Source organism: Pyxicephalus adspersus, chromosome 5, assembly GCF_032062135.1.
Source record: "Pyxicephalus adspersus chromosome 5, UCB_Pads_2.0, whole genome shotgun sequence".
Taxonomy (NCBI): Eukaryota; Metazoa; Chordata; class Amphibia; order Anura; family Pyxicephalidae; genus Pyxicephalus; species Pyxicephalus adspersus.
Window position 1 is genome coordinate 22,798,606 of NC_092862.1, and position 14,982 is coordinate 22,813,587.

The 14,982-nt window shown below is 41.7% G+C and overlaps 1 protein-coding gene across 1 annotated transcript in view; it reads right to left on the reverse strand.

The window, feature by feature from the left end:
* The window catches only part of MTDH (metadherin), a 19,608-nt gene extending 6,173 nt beyond the window's left edge, over positions 1-13,435 (reverse strand). Inside the window, exons 1-7 of the mRNA XM_072410863.1 lie at positions 12,886-13,435; positions 6,705-6,809; positions 5,895-5,979; positions 4,615-4,764; positions 4,161-4,376; positions 3,635-3,724; positions 2,443-2,538 (exon numbers count right to left, since the gene is read on the reverse strand). Of these exons, the coding sequence (XP_072266964.1) occupies positions 2,443-2,538; positions 3,635-3,724; positions 4,161-4,376; positions 4,615-4,764; positions 5,895-5,979; positions 6,705-6,809; positions 12,886-13,248 (1,105 nt within the window). The 5' untranslated portion in view covers positions 13,249-13,435. The remainder of the gene's footprint in view (positions 1-2,442; positions 2,539-3,634; positions 3,725-4,160; positions 4,377-4,614; positions 4,765-5,894; positions 5,980-6,704; positions 6,810-12,885) is intronic.
* Between the last annotated feature and the right edge of the window lie 1,547 nt (positions 13,436-14,982).

Sequence of the window (14,982 nt, forward strand, 5' to 3'; positions counted from 1 at the left end):
AAAAAAAGAGTGTTTAAAATTTTCCACTGCCTTCTAAGTGCTAATTTGCAGGTCCTCTCTAGAGACGCAGTGTTCAGACACCGATGAATATGTAACAGACAAAGCTGAAATTTTCACAGCCTTGAGACTTCTGCATAGACAGCAATTTCAATCTAAGGAGGCTTTAAAGAGAACCCGCAAGAATAGAAATTTGTTAACAAACATTATGTACTCTTCTTATAAGGTGTATGCACTCTTTACTGGCTGTCGGCATCTCGTTTCTTAACTCATCCTAAACCTCCAACGATCCTAAGAGGAAACAGCTACACACATCCACTACCTATCCACTGTTACCTACATACACAAATTACTCTCTTCTAACTCATTTAACAACATCCACAATCCCAACTACATCATACAATATCTTATCAATGAATATCGCTGAATATTGTCATTTGCCCAGTCTTTTAAAAGGTTGCTAGGGAGTACTTTGGCGTGGATATTTCCTTGGTACCTCTCTTTTGTTTTTAAAAGCACAGTAATAACACATTTTATTGTTAGTACTTTTCATCATCATGATCTCTGCAATACCCTGGGGAAGCCTAATAGGTGAAACGCATTGGGCATTTGGGATAAGCCCTAAAAAATCTCTTATCACTCTTCACAAGTGTAAACACTACATAATGCTACATTTATGTTTAAGAATTAATTAACGATTAGATCAGAAGTTCTATGTCTTTATTAGGACTACAACAATATTTTGATCAATAAATGTTAATCCTTTATTTGCCTTAAAAAAACCTACTAACTTCTTTCTTTCCTGCTTTTTATCATGTATGCTCCAAGGTTGTGAAGTTATTTACACTTCAACTCTTAAGGAACCTAGAAGCCGGTGACATGTATGCACCCAGCCAGCATACAATTTTTAGGTCAGGTGTTCATGAAATAGTAGCAAGGAACAGGATAACAGCACCAGAGCTGTGAATTACTACTATTACCATGTTGAGTGGTACCAGACATGTTTGACAAATTAAAGGCATGAGCCTAGTGATGTCCAAATATATGCAGATGGCTGTCCCTGACAATAAAGCAGCATTTCTTGACATTTACATAATAATGGGGGAACCCTTGAAATAACTTTCAGGTCTTCAGGGAACCCCCGCTATAATGCTATAACTAATATATTCACACCCGCCATACAATATTGTGGTGGTGAGTAGGAAGAATGCATTTACAGGTAGCCAAAAAGATCACTGATGTCTGTTTGACTGACTTGAGACACAACATGCTCATTGCCCAAGCAATCCCTAGAAACCACTGGAGGAACCTAGTTGAGTTGCTACAGTATAGGTTTCTCTTATACATGCTAGTTGGCCAACCCAAAGCAGTATTCCTCCCTTCAGCTCTTTCTAGAGATGAATTGCAGAACTCCTGTCTTTAGATACCTCGCAATCTACTGGTCGATTGCAAAGGCAACGCGACTCGATGGCGGAGCCCTGCCTTACATCTATAGGGATGCTGGGGGCATGTCTTTCGTCAGACAACACCAGGAACTCATCCAAGGCTTGTGTAACAGTGGGGAGTTGGAGGAAGGCACAGAGGGTGGGAGGGCAGTCTGAGGTGAGCAGTGCTGGGTGGCCAAGTCAGTCAGGCTCGCTGTCAGGGTTTAATTACCCGAGATACCTTTGTACAGATGAGCAGTTCTTTTTCTTGTGAAGCACATCATTCTCCTATGACAGGTGAACTGTAGCTTTCCTGTCACTATAGTCTTGTAGTGCAATGTTCTGCCATTCAATGTCTCATTGCACCCTCTAAATCAGGAGTCCTCAAGGACCAGGCCAGAAACTGGTACCAGGCTGTGCCGAAACAGGCTGCGCCGAATAAGGCTGCAGCCGTGCTGGTTGGCTGCATTGATTGCTGTAACAGGAAGGATCCGTGTCCTCTCCCATCATTTTGTACAGCCAACCATGCAAGCCAGCTTATTGATTGATTGAATGAAAGGACAAGGAAAAGGGCACAGATCCTTCTGGTCAAAAAAAAAAAAAAGACTGCAGCTGACTAGGACAGCTGTAGCCCTCACCTGTCCACAACCAACCCCCTTCCTGGTCAGTGGTGCAAAAGAGTTGGGGATCGCTGCTCTAAATGTTTAAACCGCTTACTGCTTAGCTGTGGACATTACATTATCAAATACAGAAAAACTCTACTGAAAACTCTTTAGCATCCAAAGAGTATGCATGTCTGATGTTATAAAAGGGTAAGGCAGCTCTTCAGTTGGTTAAATCACAGTTTATGTTAGAGCAGGATACTAATTCAGTATATACTTAAAAAATTGTTGTAAGTGAAATGTTAGGCTGTACATCTGCTTAAACCTCTAAATGTGAGCTTACACTATGCAGCATCAGGCGCACATTTATTTCTGAACACATTCATATAAAGGTGAAGGTAAACCAAATTTATACATACTTAGACCAGACCATTCATCATCAACGGGCTCATTAGGTGTGGCCTCCCACTGGCTGTCAGATGCACTGGGCTGAGCAATTGAATCACTGACTGAAGCTGAAAAATAAAGAAGAGTCAGAACTGCCAGATAACCACTTTACATATACTGCCTTCTTGGGCCTTGCTGTGATCTTGTTTAAAGTACAGTTTAGAGAAACATCTGGTCTTATGGATCAGTGCCTGAAACTGAAACTATCACAGTCAATCTTTTACTAGATAACATTTTCAGTACATGTCTAAATCTGACCGATTTCTTTAGACTCAAGGTACTGAAGTAAAACAAATATATATCTGACTAGAATGACTGAATGAATGTTCTAGCTTACTGAACTGAGCCTTAAAATACATTATACACAGTTGTTAGACAATATTTAAAGATTATACCACCTATAAATCTTGCAGTTGTTTCAGGAGTATTTTTAGATACAGATATTGTATGCCATTTAATGTTGGCTGTACAAGTCAATATTTATATTTAATATATTATAGTTTACATGCCTTAAACATGGTGGTTGGATTTGTTTTTTTTTTTTCTTGCCATTAAACTTCTGTTTTAGGATGACATGCTCCCTCACTACATATTTATGGTAATAATGGAGAATGAGCCATGTAACACTAGCACAAGAAGTGTTCTAAAATACATAACATCAACCCTTTTATTTCTCCATAAGATAGGAGGTAGGTGTTTCGGAGTCCACAATGATAACTGGTAGAGTTGTAAGGGTTAGGACATATGTGCAGTCCACAAAGAGATTTCTGGCATGACCAGCAGGTATTTTTTTGCACTCAAACAGTTCTAAGAAAATAAACACTTGCATATTGTAAGGGTTTAAGAACAAATTTGAGAGTAAATGTATTTACCTGAACAATCCACTCAAATTGTCATTGTATCAAAAATGCTCTTTGCATAGGTTGTCCTTTACCACACAGATGTATACACACACACACACACACACACATATATATATAACACCGTGTTCATCCCAGAAACTTTTGGGTGGGAAGAAATTTTAGGTGGCAGCCCCTGTATTGTGACTTAACTTGTCAGTAACCAGCCAAACAGCCAGGTGCTGTGCCCTTCTTAGAGGAGCTGGGGAGAATAGTAACCCAATAAGACCTAAAGGATGTAATCAGAGTCGTGATCGACACATACCAGACACAGCATTGTTTAATCCAATGGTAGAGAAAGGAGGTGGCCTCTGCTCTGATGAGGATATTCTTGCTTCCACTGGTGTCCAGGGAGCTAAAATAGAGTCAAACAGAACAAATAATTATTAGTATTATTCTGAAGGATTATTTATTTAGCACCAACAAGCAGTACTTTACAAAGTTCATAGACATGTCACTAGCTGTCCCTGAAAGGGGCTCAAAATCTAATGTCCCTATGATAGTCATATGTTAATGTCTTTATGCAAGTTAATGTATGTAATGGTAATCTTTAATACAGTCTAAGGTCAATTTTGGGGGGTGTAAATCATGAAAAAACGCAACTTATGATGTACAGCGCTGCATAATATGTTGGCGCTATATAAATCCTGTTTATTATTATTAATAATAATAATAATAATAATAATGATAGGATTCACAAAATTTTCAAACATGCCTGTGCTGCTCTTCAGGAAGTAGATACCAAACTAGCACAATACACAGTCATGATCAGGCAGTATTTTATGGAGTACCTATGCCAGGGAAGATTGATCGCTCACTCCATGGGGCACTCCAGTCCTTTCCGTTAGTATCCACTGCATCCTGATTCCAAGTACAAGGCTCTGCTTTCTTCTTGCCAGCTGTAGAGGTGGGGGGAGCCCATTTTTCCTCTATGACTTGTGAGGGAATCACTTTAGTAGGCTTTTCATGCCAGCCACTGCCATTTACTGCAGGTACTTCACTTGGGCCTGAAAATTAAATTTGAAGTTACAAAAAAGTGAGAGAAAAAAAAATCATCAAAGGTTGCATTTAGAAAAAGTATTAGTTTTTATTACAGTATAGTTTAATGAAATACCCTGCTTTCCCATTAGAGCATTTAAACGCCTGGCAAAGAAGACACAAAATACTCCTAACTATACAATTGCTCCCTCCCGATGAAGCAATTAAAAGAATGCCATACAGTTGAAACTTCAATTGTATAAATACCTTTAGATTTTCTGGTTGGTTGGGAAGACACCAATGTGAAGGACTCAGTGACCGGTGTGGTGTTCTCAGAGAGAATTTCTGAATCAGTTCCTTTGTTTTGTTTGCGTTGCTGTCTCTTTTCCTTGTTACTGATCTTAGTTTCCCAGTTTCCTAAGTAAAAAAATTAAGTAAAAAGTTGACTCAAAGTTACTTTGCACCAGTACGCTTTGCATTAATGCTTTGGAGTAAAGGTGATGGCCAAGGCAAAGTGAAGGGATGCTGCCCAATCTCCTGACCTAAACAAAGCAAGATTGGCACACAGGAACATCTACGTACTGGAAAGTCTATATGGCATTAGGAAAGTCTTTGACCCAAAATGGTATGTGAAGGAGTATTTGGAACCTCATATTGTAACAAAACCAATCCCTTAACACTAGCTTTGGGATAGTTATCTGCTTACATGTGAAAAAAGTAGTACAGTTCTTGTTCACACCACATGCATTGCCGTGTCAAAAGGATAAGCAAACCTAATAGCCATGTTCTCCATTGTTTCTATTCAGTTGTACTGAAAGGAATGAGGCAGGTAGCATTTTATCACTCTAGATCAGTGGTCTCCAACCTTTCTGGCCTAGTAACAGTATAAAATTGTGCCGTGGCCTGGTATATGCACACCTTACACTACTCAGCTTTTCTCAGTAGCTCAACCTCCTGTCTGCACACTATCTGAGAATAGCAAAGTAGTGTGAGAGAGCTGGTGTGCTGTCAGGTGGCAGAGAAGTGTAAGCCTTACATACATTGCTCTGCCATTCTCAGCAGCTCCTGTGTAAGCAGTGTGAGGGGAACCGCCTGCGCCCCCGCTGGTTGCGCTTCTCTTGTCACATTGTCACTAGCTTTAGAGCAGTGTAAGGAAGGCTACCGCTGCCAGCGCTTCTGCCTCCTGTCATTTACGGCACCCAACTCACCAGACATGGACCGCCATCGGTGCATGGCGCGGAGGTTAGTGACCACTGCTCTAGGTAAAACCATTTCTCCCAAGACAGGAGAAAATTGGATATTTGGCTCCTGTGTTTTCCTCACCACCGCTGTATGAACATGAAGTCGCTCTTAAAGCATCAATAAACACAAATAAAATAAAAAAAATGAAATATAGCATCTTCTACCCAGTCCAGCATACATGAAAATACATTTCCTAAACTAAGATTGCTATGTTCCGGGTAACTAGGATCTGCATGTGCATTTGCAGGGCATCTGTTCTTTTGCTCACAAATTTGCATGAATTCTTATTCAGATGAAATGTTTACCTTCCTCGGCTTCCTTTTTATCCTGGCTGGATGACTGCGGAGTTGGTTTCACATCAGCTTTGGGTTTCTTTTTGTTCTTCTTTACCTAAGAAAAATTAAGAACTTTAAGAAAACATGCATGCTTTCAGTAACAAGGCAGTGTTTAGCATTTGTGCATGTAGTCACCAAGTTCCATTCCAATAGCAGTTTTAGCTTCATACTTTGCATTGTGTTAATTCATGCTAATCTGTGTGGTGGGTTGCAGTGCAGTTTATTAGTGGCACCCATTATAAGTGGCACCCTAAACAAATACAGTTGGTGCTGACAAACCTGCATTGCATTGTGCCATAACCCACACGTTTAATTTCAGTAAAACTTTGCTGCAGGTCAGGTCCTTTTTTATTACAGTGCTTTGGCTCTCTATCAGTATAAATGGGTAGTTTTAACACAATGTGCATTTATGCAACACACAACTCTGAGCTGTGAAAGATCTTTAAAGGAGACCTACTACTACTATACATTATATACCAGCCATTCTCTTTGGTTCATGGCAGCTTTATGGAAGATTATAGACCAGGGGCTTTACCAGCGCAAACCATATGTTCATGGGTAACCAGAAAATCGCATTCTACGTCCCTATAACAGCTCAGCCTTTGACAGTCATTAAACAATGCTGCATTTAGCACCAAGTCTTCTATGAATGGCCATGCAATAAATTACATTTTTTTTGTTTTTACCAACACAGCACAGCAGGATGCACTTGTATGCTGCAATACTTGGTGCACATTAATTGACCCAAGTGAATATGTAGCACTTATATAGAAAAATCACCTTCTCAGTCTTCTTGTCAGCATCTAGAAGTGGCTGCTTAGGACTTTCCTTTTTGACTGGAACAATTACTTCTTCCTCAGCAAGTTCTACTGGACGACCATTTGGCTGCAAAAAAAAAAAAAAAAATATATATATGACTAAACAAGGCAAAACCACGACTGATAGATTTACAGATGTAAAAGGAAAATACCGCCACTCATGTTTTTGACAAGAAACCAGGACAACCCCTCCCCATCCGAAAAAGGTACAGAATACAGTTATAGCTAAATTCTGTTGAATATAGGATTAATACATTGTGTGGGTGTCCTCCCACATACCAAAAACATGCAGTTTGGTTAATTGGCTCCCAATTAGCAATGCTGCTAAATATGACACTTATATTACCACTAGAAAGAGTGGTAAATCTGTAAAATCATAATCATGAATATAGTGAAACACAGGCACGTAAAAGCCACACAAAACCGAAAACATTTTTACAATACCTTGATGTTTGCACAGTTTGACTTGCCTTTAAAGCCAAACTCCAGACACAGCAATCACTGTATATTGCTTTTTCCCACAACATATTTCATCAGAAATGTCATGGGAACATCTAGGAGCAGTCTGATTGTTCTCACTGCCTTCTAACACAAACCACACAAACTCTTTAGTGTGCTAGTACTAAGGAGATCATACCTTATTGATCTTCAGCTAAAAGGCTTTTATAATTGTCAAATGCTTGTACTTCAGAAGTGATAAAGTAACAATTACCAGCACACAGATTTCCAAGTACCTAAATAAGGCAAACTTCTTGCATCAGACCTCTGACATATCCCCATGACAATCCAGTCTCCAGAATATGCTGACACACCAAGCAGCCATGCATGCCACTACCAAGAATTCTCAGCTGCTATGGGGACATCTCAAGCAGATTCATTCTGTAGGAGGCAAGTTTGAATTTCAGCCATGTGTGGAAATGCTACAGAGCCTGGATATGGATAAGTATTTTTCCATCTCATGCTTGCCCATGGCCCCACATTTATTATTAACTTTTTGGACAATATAAAAACACTCAATATGAATCATTCAGGCTTTTGTCATGAAAGCAAAAACGAAGTGCAATCCATTGCATGGAATTATACGGTCTGTTACTGAGCACTTCACTACTAGAACCTGTGCCAACAGGATCCATTGCCAACAAAAATATACGCAGTAAAATCATACAATCGTCCACCACAATAAATCTCTCCTAGTCCAATGGTACCACAATCATGAACTTTCTCTGAACTGCATCTTAATCGAGATCTTTAGGGCAAACTAAGCAACTGCCCAGTGATCCCACTGACAGAATGCCAAGGGTGCAGGAATTTGGAATGCTGTGCATTTGGAGGGTTGGTTTATATTTGCAGAGGGCCCCATGTTGTCTTAAGCTGCCCTTGGCTAGCTTTAAACTGCATCGGTAACACTTTTTTTATATTTAAGATGAACATGTGCAACATCACATTCCCCTGTATCATCTAAAGGTAGGATAAAGATCCAGGAAAAGATTCCAGGAATTTTGTCATATCATGAAAGATGGTACCAGTATCTATTGGAGAGGATTGAAAGAGGAACAGAATGGGGAGACTACAAGGCTAGGAAGTGTTTTTTAAGGCAAATTATTAATGATTTTACAATTTGTTTTAGAAGGGGACCCACATTTTCAACATTATGTGAAAGGGTAGCTAATCTTTTTACATAATGGAAAAAGTGTAACTTTTTTTACTTTTTTCGGGAGCTCCCCTCTATTTCTATTTAGAGACTGAAGGAGAACCCTGCAGGAAATCTGGGATACTTACGTCACATATTGCAAGACGCTGCTCCTTCTACACATGCGCATTGTAAGCGGTAATGTGTCATTAAAGCGGACCTAAACTCAACATTTTTACTCTAAATAGAAGGGTAGAAAATCTTTCTATATACAGTAAAAATCTTGGTGTGTTTTTTTTTTTGTGCAACACCCTTAAAAAAAATAAATAAAAAGAAAGGTGTGGTACTGCCCTTAAAAACTTGCTGTGGGGATCAAGACTTAATGGGAGTGCAAAGCTTCCCAGGCTATGTCACACATCCCGGAAGGATTTGGCTGCTCCTTATGCACATGCCCGAGATCAGGGGAAATTTTTCCTCCCTCTTTACAGTGGCTACGTCTACGCAGTGCAAGATCAGATGACGAAGAAAGAAGACCAAAAGAGAAGACAAAGATGGCAGCGCTTGGCACTGACAGAGAAACCCCAGGACAACACGGGACCGCATCGTCAGAAGGACCAGCAGCATCGAGGAACCTGTGAAGTTAAAGGTAAGGGGAATATTTTTTGTTTTTAGTTTACTTCTGCTTGAAAAGGCTTTCCTGGGATGTGTAAAAAAAAAACAAAAAAACGCTCGAGTTCACACATGTGCGGTACAAATTTGGGTGACATGCAGAAGAATCAGGAAGGTGGCTCTGGCTGGAAGAATAGCAAATCTCAGAAAAGAGAGTGAGTTACTTGGTTTTTCGATAGGCGGAGGGAATTTTACAAGACTTTTTTTTTTATTTGTGTGAACGTTCCACTTTGAGTGCTACAGTCTCGCTTAAGAACTATTACACCACAGCATATTTTTTGCTTTTTCTGTAAATTATACTATCAGTAGTCATCATTGCTTATATATTAGGTCATAATGTACAAGAAAAGTTTAAAAAAGAAAATAACTGAAAAAAACAGTCAAAACGTTCAGGCAGCAATTATGCCGCTTGGGCTTATTCCTAACAGATTTGTCTTTACTTCCTTTAGCTTCAATATACTGAGGCCCATAAGTTGTCACCTGAAGTCTGACAGTTCCCGTCAATTATCGGAGATCACATACAGCAAACTATTCGTATGGAAGACCATGCAAGTCAGTGCTGACAGGACTATAACTCCCAAGACTTATCATTCTCTTTGTAGCCTGGGAAATCAGGACAACCCCGACCTGCACATATCAGTGCTCAACCCAGAAAATGTTTTAAGCCGGGGGGAAAGAAATTGTAGGCGGGTGGCAGCCCCTGTATTGTGACCAAACTCTTTAGTAACCACCCAAAAACAGCTAGGTGGGTGCTGAAAAGTGGCGGGTGGTGCGCCCAGCTAAAAGGGCCTGGGGAGAACAGTGCATGTTTCATGAGACATAATACATTTTAAACAAAGGCAACAACCTGAAGTTCCAAAAGATGGCAACATCAGCTGTCATGTTTCTATCCTTTAAAGTTGAATTCAAGCTTATAAAAAGGACAAAATTGTGCAACTTAAAGGATGTTAAAGCATATCCAAACCCAGAATAAAGGTTTGCTACATTGCAGCTTCCCAGTCCTTAGATGTGGAGGATACATTAGTTTTCAGTTTATAGACGCTGAACTTTTTAGCAAGTACAGAAAATACCTGTTGACCTTGCCAGAAGTTCAGTGTCCTTTTCACTTCCTGTGATCTGAAAGCTAGCAAAAGCAGCCTTATCTTTCTTTTGTAAATTACTAATCACATAAATCCAGCATGTAATAGAGCTCAACAAAGGCAGATGTGTCTGTGTGACAACCCTGGCTGCTAAGGCTGCAATGGAAAAAAGGAATAGACACAAATGTGCTTGGTGAGCTCCAATGTATTATTATCAAACAGGATTTATATAGCGCCAACATATTACACAGCACTGTACATTAAATAGGGGTTGCAAATCACAGACAGATACAGACAATGACAAAGGAGCAGGAGAGGACCCTGCCCCGAAGAGCTTACAATCTAGGAGGTGGGGGATTTAGCAGGAATTGTACTTGCAGGGTCTTGGAAGAGATAAAACATGATGGATTGCAGATGTACAGCACGGTTTTGTTTTTGTTTTTCCTAATACAATTCAGACATAATTATTATCTGATTAAAATCTGGACTTTGATTTGCTTTGTAAAGTCATGGCTCCAATCACATCACTATCCAGAAAAACCTTGGACATAAAAAACAGGAAATCTGCCACAATTACCCAAATGAGGGCATTAGGTTAGTAGATTTTCTAGCAAAATCCAGTGAAAAGAGCAGAGGTCAGGCAGCTGCATCATTTCAAGTAAAAGTGTCAAAGCAAACAAAAAGCCTGGTGAAAATACCAGCTGCTGGTCACAATTCTACCCAGGTCCTCTATTAGAGAGTATGGGGTTATTTATGTCACTGAAAGTATCAGGATCGGGGAGTTAATTGGTGGGGGGGTAGGGTGTTCGCTCAGGGTCAATAGGACATGTGTGGTCAGCACAGCAGTCAACAAATGTCTTACCATGTGAGAAATATCTTGCTTCCTTCTGTGCATAGAACAGGACCATTAACCTTTGTAGTTGCAGTTGTCAATAATAAATGTATAGGTGTCGCTCTGATCTAATGATCTCTGGATGAGTTACTTTCTACAGTCTATGCCAAAATGTTGGCATTATGGGAACCTGGGGTTGGTGCAGCCCTTTACAAACACAAGTACAATACAAATGTTCTGTGAACCAAATCACATCTGCTAAACCAAGGGGTGCCCAAACTTTTTGGGCTTACGAGCCACTTTTAAAATGACCAAGTCAAAATGATCTACCAACAATAAAATCTTGCACTCCTGTGCACGGTAGTTTATTTTGAAAGGCAGGGCTCCGCGATCTACCTGCGTTGCCTTTGCGATCACCGGTAGATCGCAATCCACCTGTTGGGAACCCCTTAGCTAAACTGTCATCAAAGAAAAATCTGACCCCCATTACAATTTACACTGGGCACCATGTATAGGGAGCTACACAATGCTGGCCAATCAGCAATGTGATCAGAGGGATCGAAACCTGGACAGGATCCTCCTCCTCCTGTGTCACTGTCTGTACCTGTCTGTCATTTGCAACACCTATTTATTGTACAGCACTGTGTAATATGTTGGCGTTATATAAATACTGTTTATATAATAATACTAATAATAATATTATAACAAGATTGCAGCCATCTGTATGATGATGACAGGACGTGATCATGGCTCTGTCATGTGACGTGAAAAGGTTTTATGTGTCACGTGTTCTTTTAGGTTACACTTCTGCTCTATGATGTTAGAAGCAATTTATGTTAGGTATATGACATTGTTAGGGACCTGTATCATTTAAAGCAAAACTCTGGGTGCAAAGATCCCACCTGCACTGCATTATTATACCATTGAGAGACTTTTATAGATCAGACTGAAGATTGGTTTTAGTTATGAGGATTTCCAATCGTATTCTTGAGACTTGCTTCTCTACCATCCCAGCAACGTTGGGGACAAATCCTCCACAGACCCACAGACTCTACCCCCATGATGGACACTTGTCCACCAACCTACCAATATACAAGAGGACTCCATCAACACCCCCCAACACCAATATACATTAATACTTTTGCACTGGCGAGGTGAACACGGCTTCACCAAATCTCCAACCCAATGGCCAAGGGCAGTTCTCAATAAACCCACCAATGTATGGGGGCACTCCTGCCCCAAGGTGCAGGGTCATGTCTCCACTAACCAATACAGGGGGTAACTTCTCCACCAACTTCCACTTTGAAGTACAAGGACACTTCACCAACATTTGGGGACACTCATCCACCAATGTAGGGGAACATGTCTCCACCAACTCAAAGTACATGGAGAGTTCTCCAACAAAGTATGAGTGGACACAACCCAAATCCCCCCCTGCCCCGCAATGTACAGTGACAACTCCCCAAGGTAGGGGGGACACTCTTTCATTGACTACCCCTCCACCAATCTTTTTACCTCTTGTTATACCTTAGCCCCCAATCATATTCCTGTACCGGTGATAATATAGAAGAGGCCAATCATAAGAGGACCTGTCAGACTGGATATGAACCGTACAGATCATTGTAATACAAGAGCCTGTGTGAGCAGATACACGATGATTGGGTTTTTTAGTTAGACATTACCTGGTCTTGGTAATAAGGAGGTTTTACAATCAGATTGGACTGCTTATAGGAAACCGTAGTGAATTGTACGATCAGATTGTAGGGAGTTTGCTCCCCCACCGCCATATCCTGATCCCCTCGCCCCCCTACCCTCCCCCACTCATGTCCTGCCCCCTCTCACCCCCATACCCTGCCCCCTCCCTTACCCTGTCCCCCTAGCCCCCTTACCCTCCCCCACGCCCCTATACCCTGTCCTCCCTCAGCCCCCTCACCTTGGCCTTCTCTGCCTGCTTCTTCTTGCTCCTCTTCTTGGGCTCCTCCGCCTTGCCAGTCTTGCTGGGCACAGCAGCGGCCTTGGTCAGGTGCACAGCCGGCTCCTTCTCCTCCTGTGTCCCCGCTTTCCTAGGTTGGGAGCCCCGGGCCGAGGCGCAGTGGAGCAGTAGTAGAAGGAGCAGCAGCCCCAGGAAGGCCGGAACTGCCAGGAAAACCCATGACGGGTAAAGCTGGGGCTGCAGGCCTAGCTCCACTCCGAGCTCCGTGCGGAGGAGGCCCAGGCCCGTAGTAAGCAGCTGCCTCAACCGGGCAGACACTTCCTCGGCTTGCTGGGCCGCCGCCTCCTGCCAGCTGGACACCATGGTGAATGGAGCTGCGGCCCTTCCTTCCTGCCCGACCCCAGGAACTCCAGCGAGTGTCAGCAGCAGAAAATGAGAGTGAGGGAGACGACTGGAGAGAAGCCGGCTCCGCCCAGGGCCTAACTCTGCAACGTCATCATTCCGGCCGCGCAGATCAGGGTCACAATACCTTGCAGGCAGAGCTGCCTAGAAGGCAAGGCGCTTCCTCGTACTGATTGGAAGAAGCGTAAAGCGTCCCCCAATAGAAAAGTCAGACTAGATCACGTGGTGTTCTGCCTTCCGGGCAGAGCTGCTTTGAAGCCACAATCTATGAACTCAGTGTGCTGTCAGTGGGTCGCGTCACGTGACTTTGCCGAGGTGCTGACGTGGCCTCAATTCGGTTCTATGTGTGGGGAACAAAGTTCACCTGTAATAAATGTGAACTAACACTGCAAAAATATTGGTTGGATCTATATGATAAACGAACGCAGTGTTGTTAAAGACTGTCAGTATTCTTTTTAACTTGTTCAAAACATCTCATGCTGCCAGTATGTAACATGGCCGCGCTGCGTCTGTGTGTCTGAGAAAAAATTGCATGGTCCTATGTCTTTTTTCTATCTTTAAAAAAAACTTTATTCAAACAACTAAATGTGCACATATGTGTCACCCATTCTCCCTTCAAGTAAAAAAGCTCTATTGAAAGTATAATAAATACATACAAATTTTAATAATGTTAGCATATCTGTTATCATTATAAAGCAACATTGTATAATTAAAAATATAAAACTATAGGGGATGTGTGCTGGGATAATTCACATGTAATATAAAGCTGTGTTAGTCAGCATTCTTACAGTCCTCTCTGTTGGATAAAATGGTGCATGACTAAATATAACTGAAAAGAAAAAACAATACCTGTGGAAATTCACATTGCTGCACAAAACAATTTATCAAAGCTCTCCAATACTGTGGACGATAGACTTTCATGGGTGAACCTGAGTGATTCAGCAAACCTGGGATGTATCTGGTCCAGGATTAAAAACATTTGCCAAGTAATAGCAAATCTTTTCCAGGTCTGCTGGAGCACTCAAGTTCTCCTATGTAAGTCTATCTTCTCCAGTCTTAGAGAGCTTTGATAAATCAGGCCCATAGTGACCCAAGCAAGGTTCCGTGCAGCACTAATGTGAGCCCAGGCCGCCATGGGGAGGACACCCTGAGCTCACAGGAAGTGCATAACCCACTTTTCTGATTTGGTCAGGACAGTATCGATATCCAGCTCAGTCTCCTGTCCCACAGGGCACTTGTATTTACCACAGGCCACCTTCATTGGGTGGTTACTCTCACAGCTATGTTCTCTGCAAGGGATATGTGCAGCACAGGGATGTAGTCCATACCTTGGAATTTTGCAAATCAGTAGGCCTTAGAATAGGGGTGGGACGAGAAGCAGAGAAGGGGCCAGAACCGAGCAGCATGGTGGCTCATTGGTTAGCGCTCTGGCCTTTGCAGTGCTGGCTCCCAGGTTCAAATCTTAGCCATGGAGCTTGCAGGTCCTGTGTTTACGTGGGTTTCCTCCAGGTACTCTGGATTTCTCCCACATTCCAAAAACACAGTTAGGTTAAATGGCTTTGCCCTAAAATTGACCTTAGACTGTATTAAAGACATACAGTGCTGTGTAATATGTTGGTGCTTCATAAATACTGTAAAAAAGTAACAATAAACTAATAGTGCCAACAAGAAATAGTACTGGTGGTTGTGATGTAC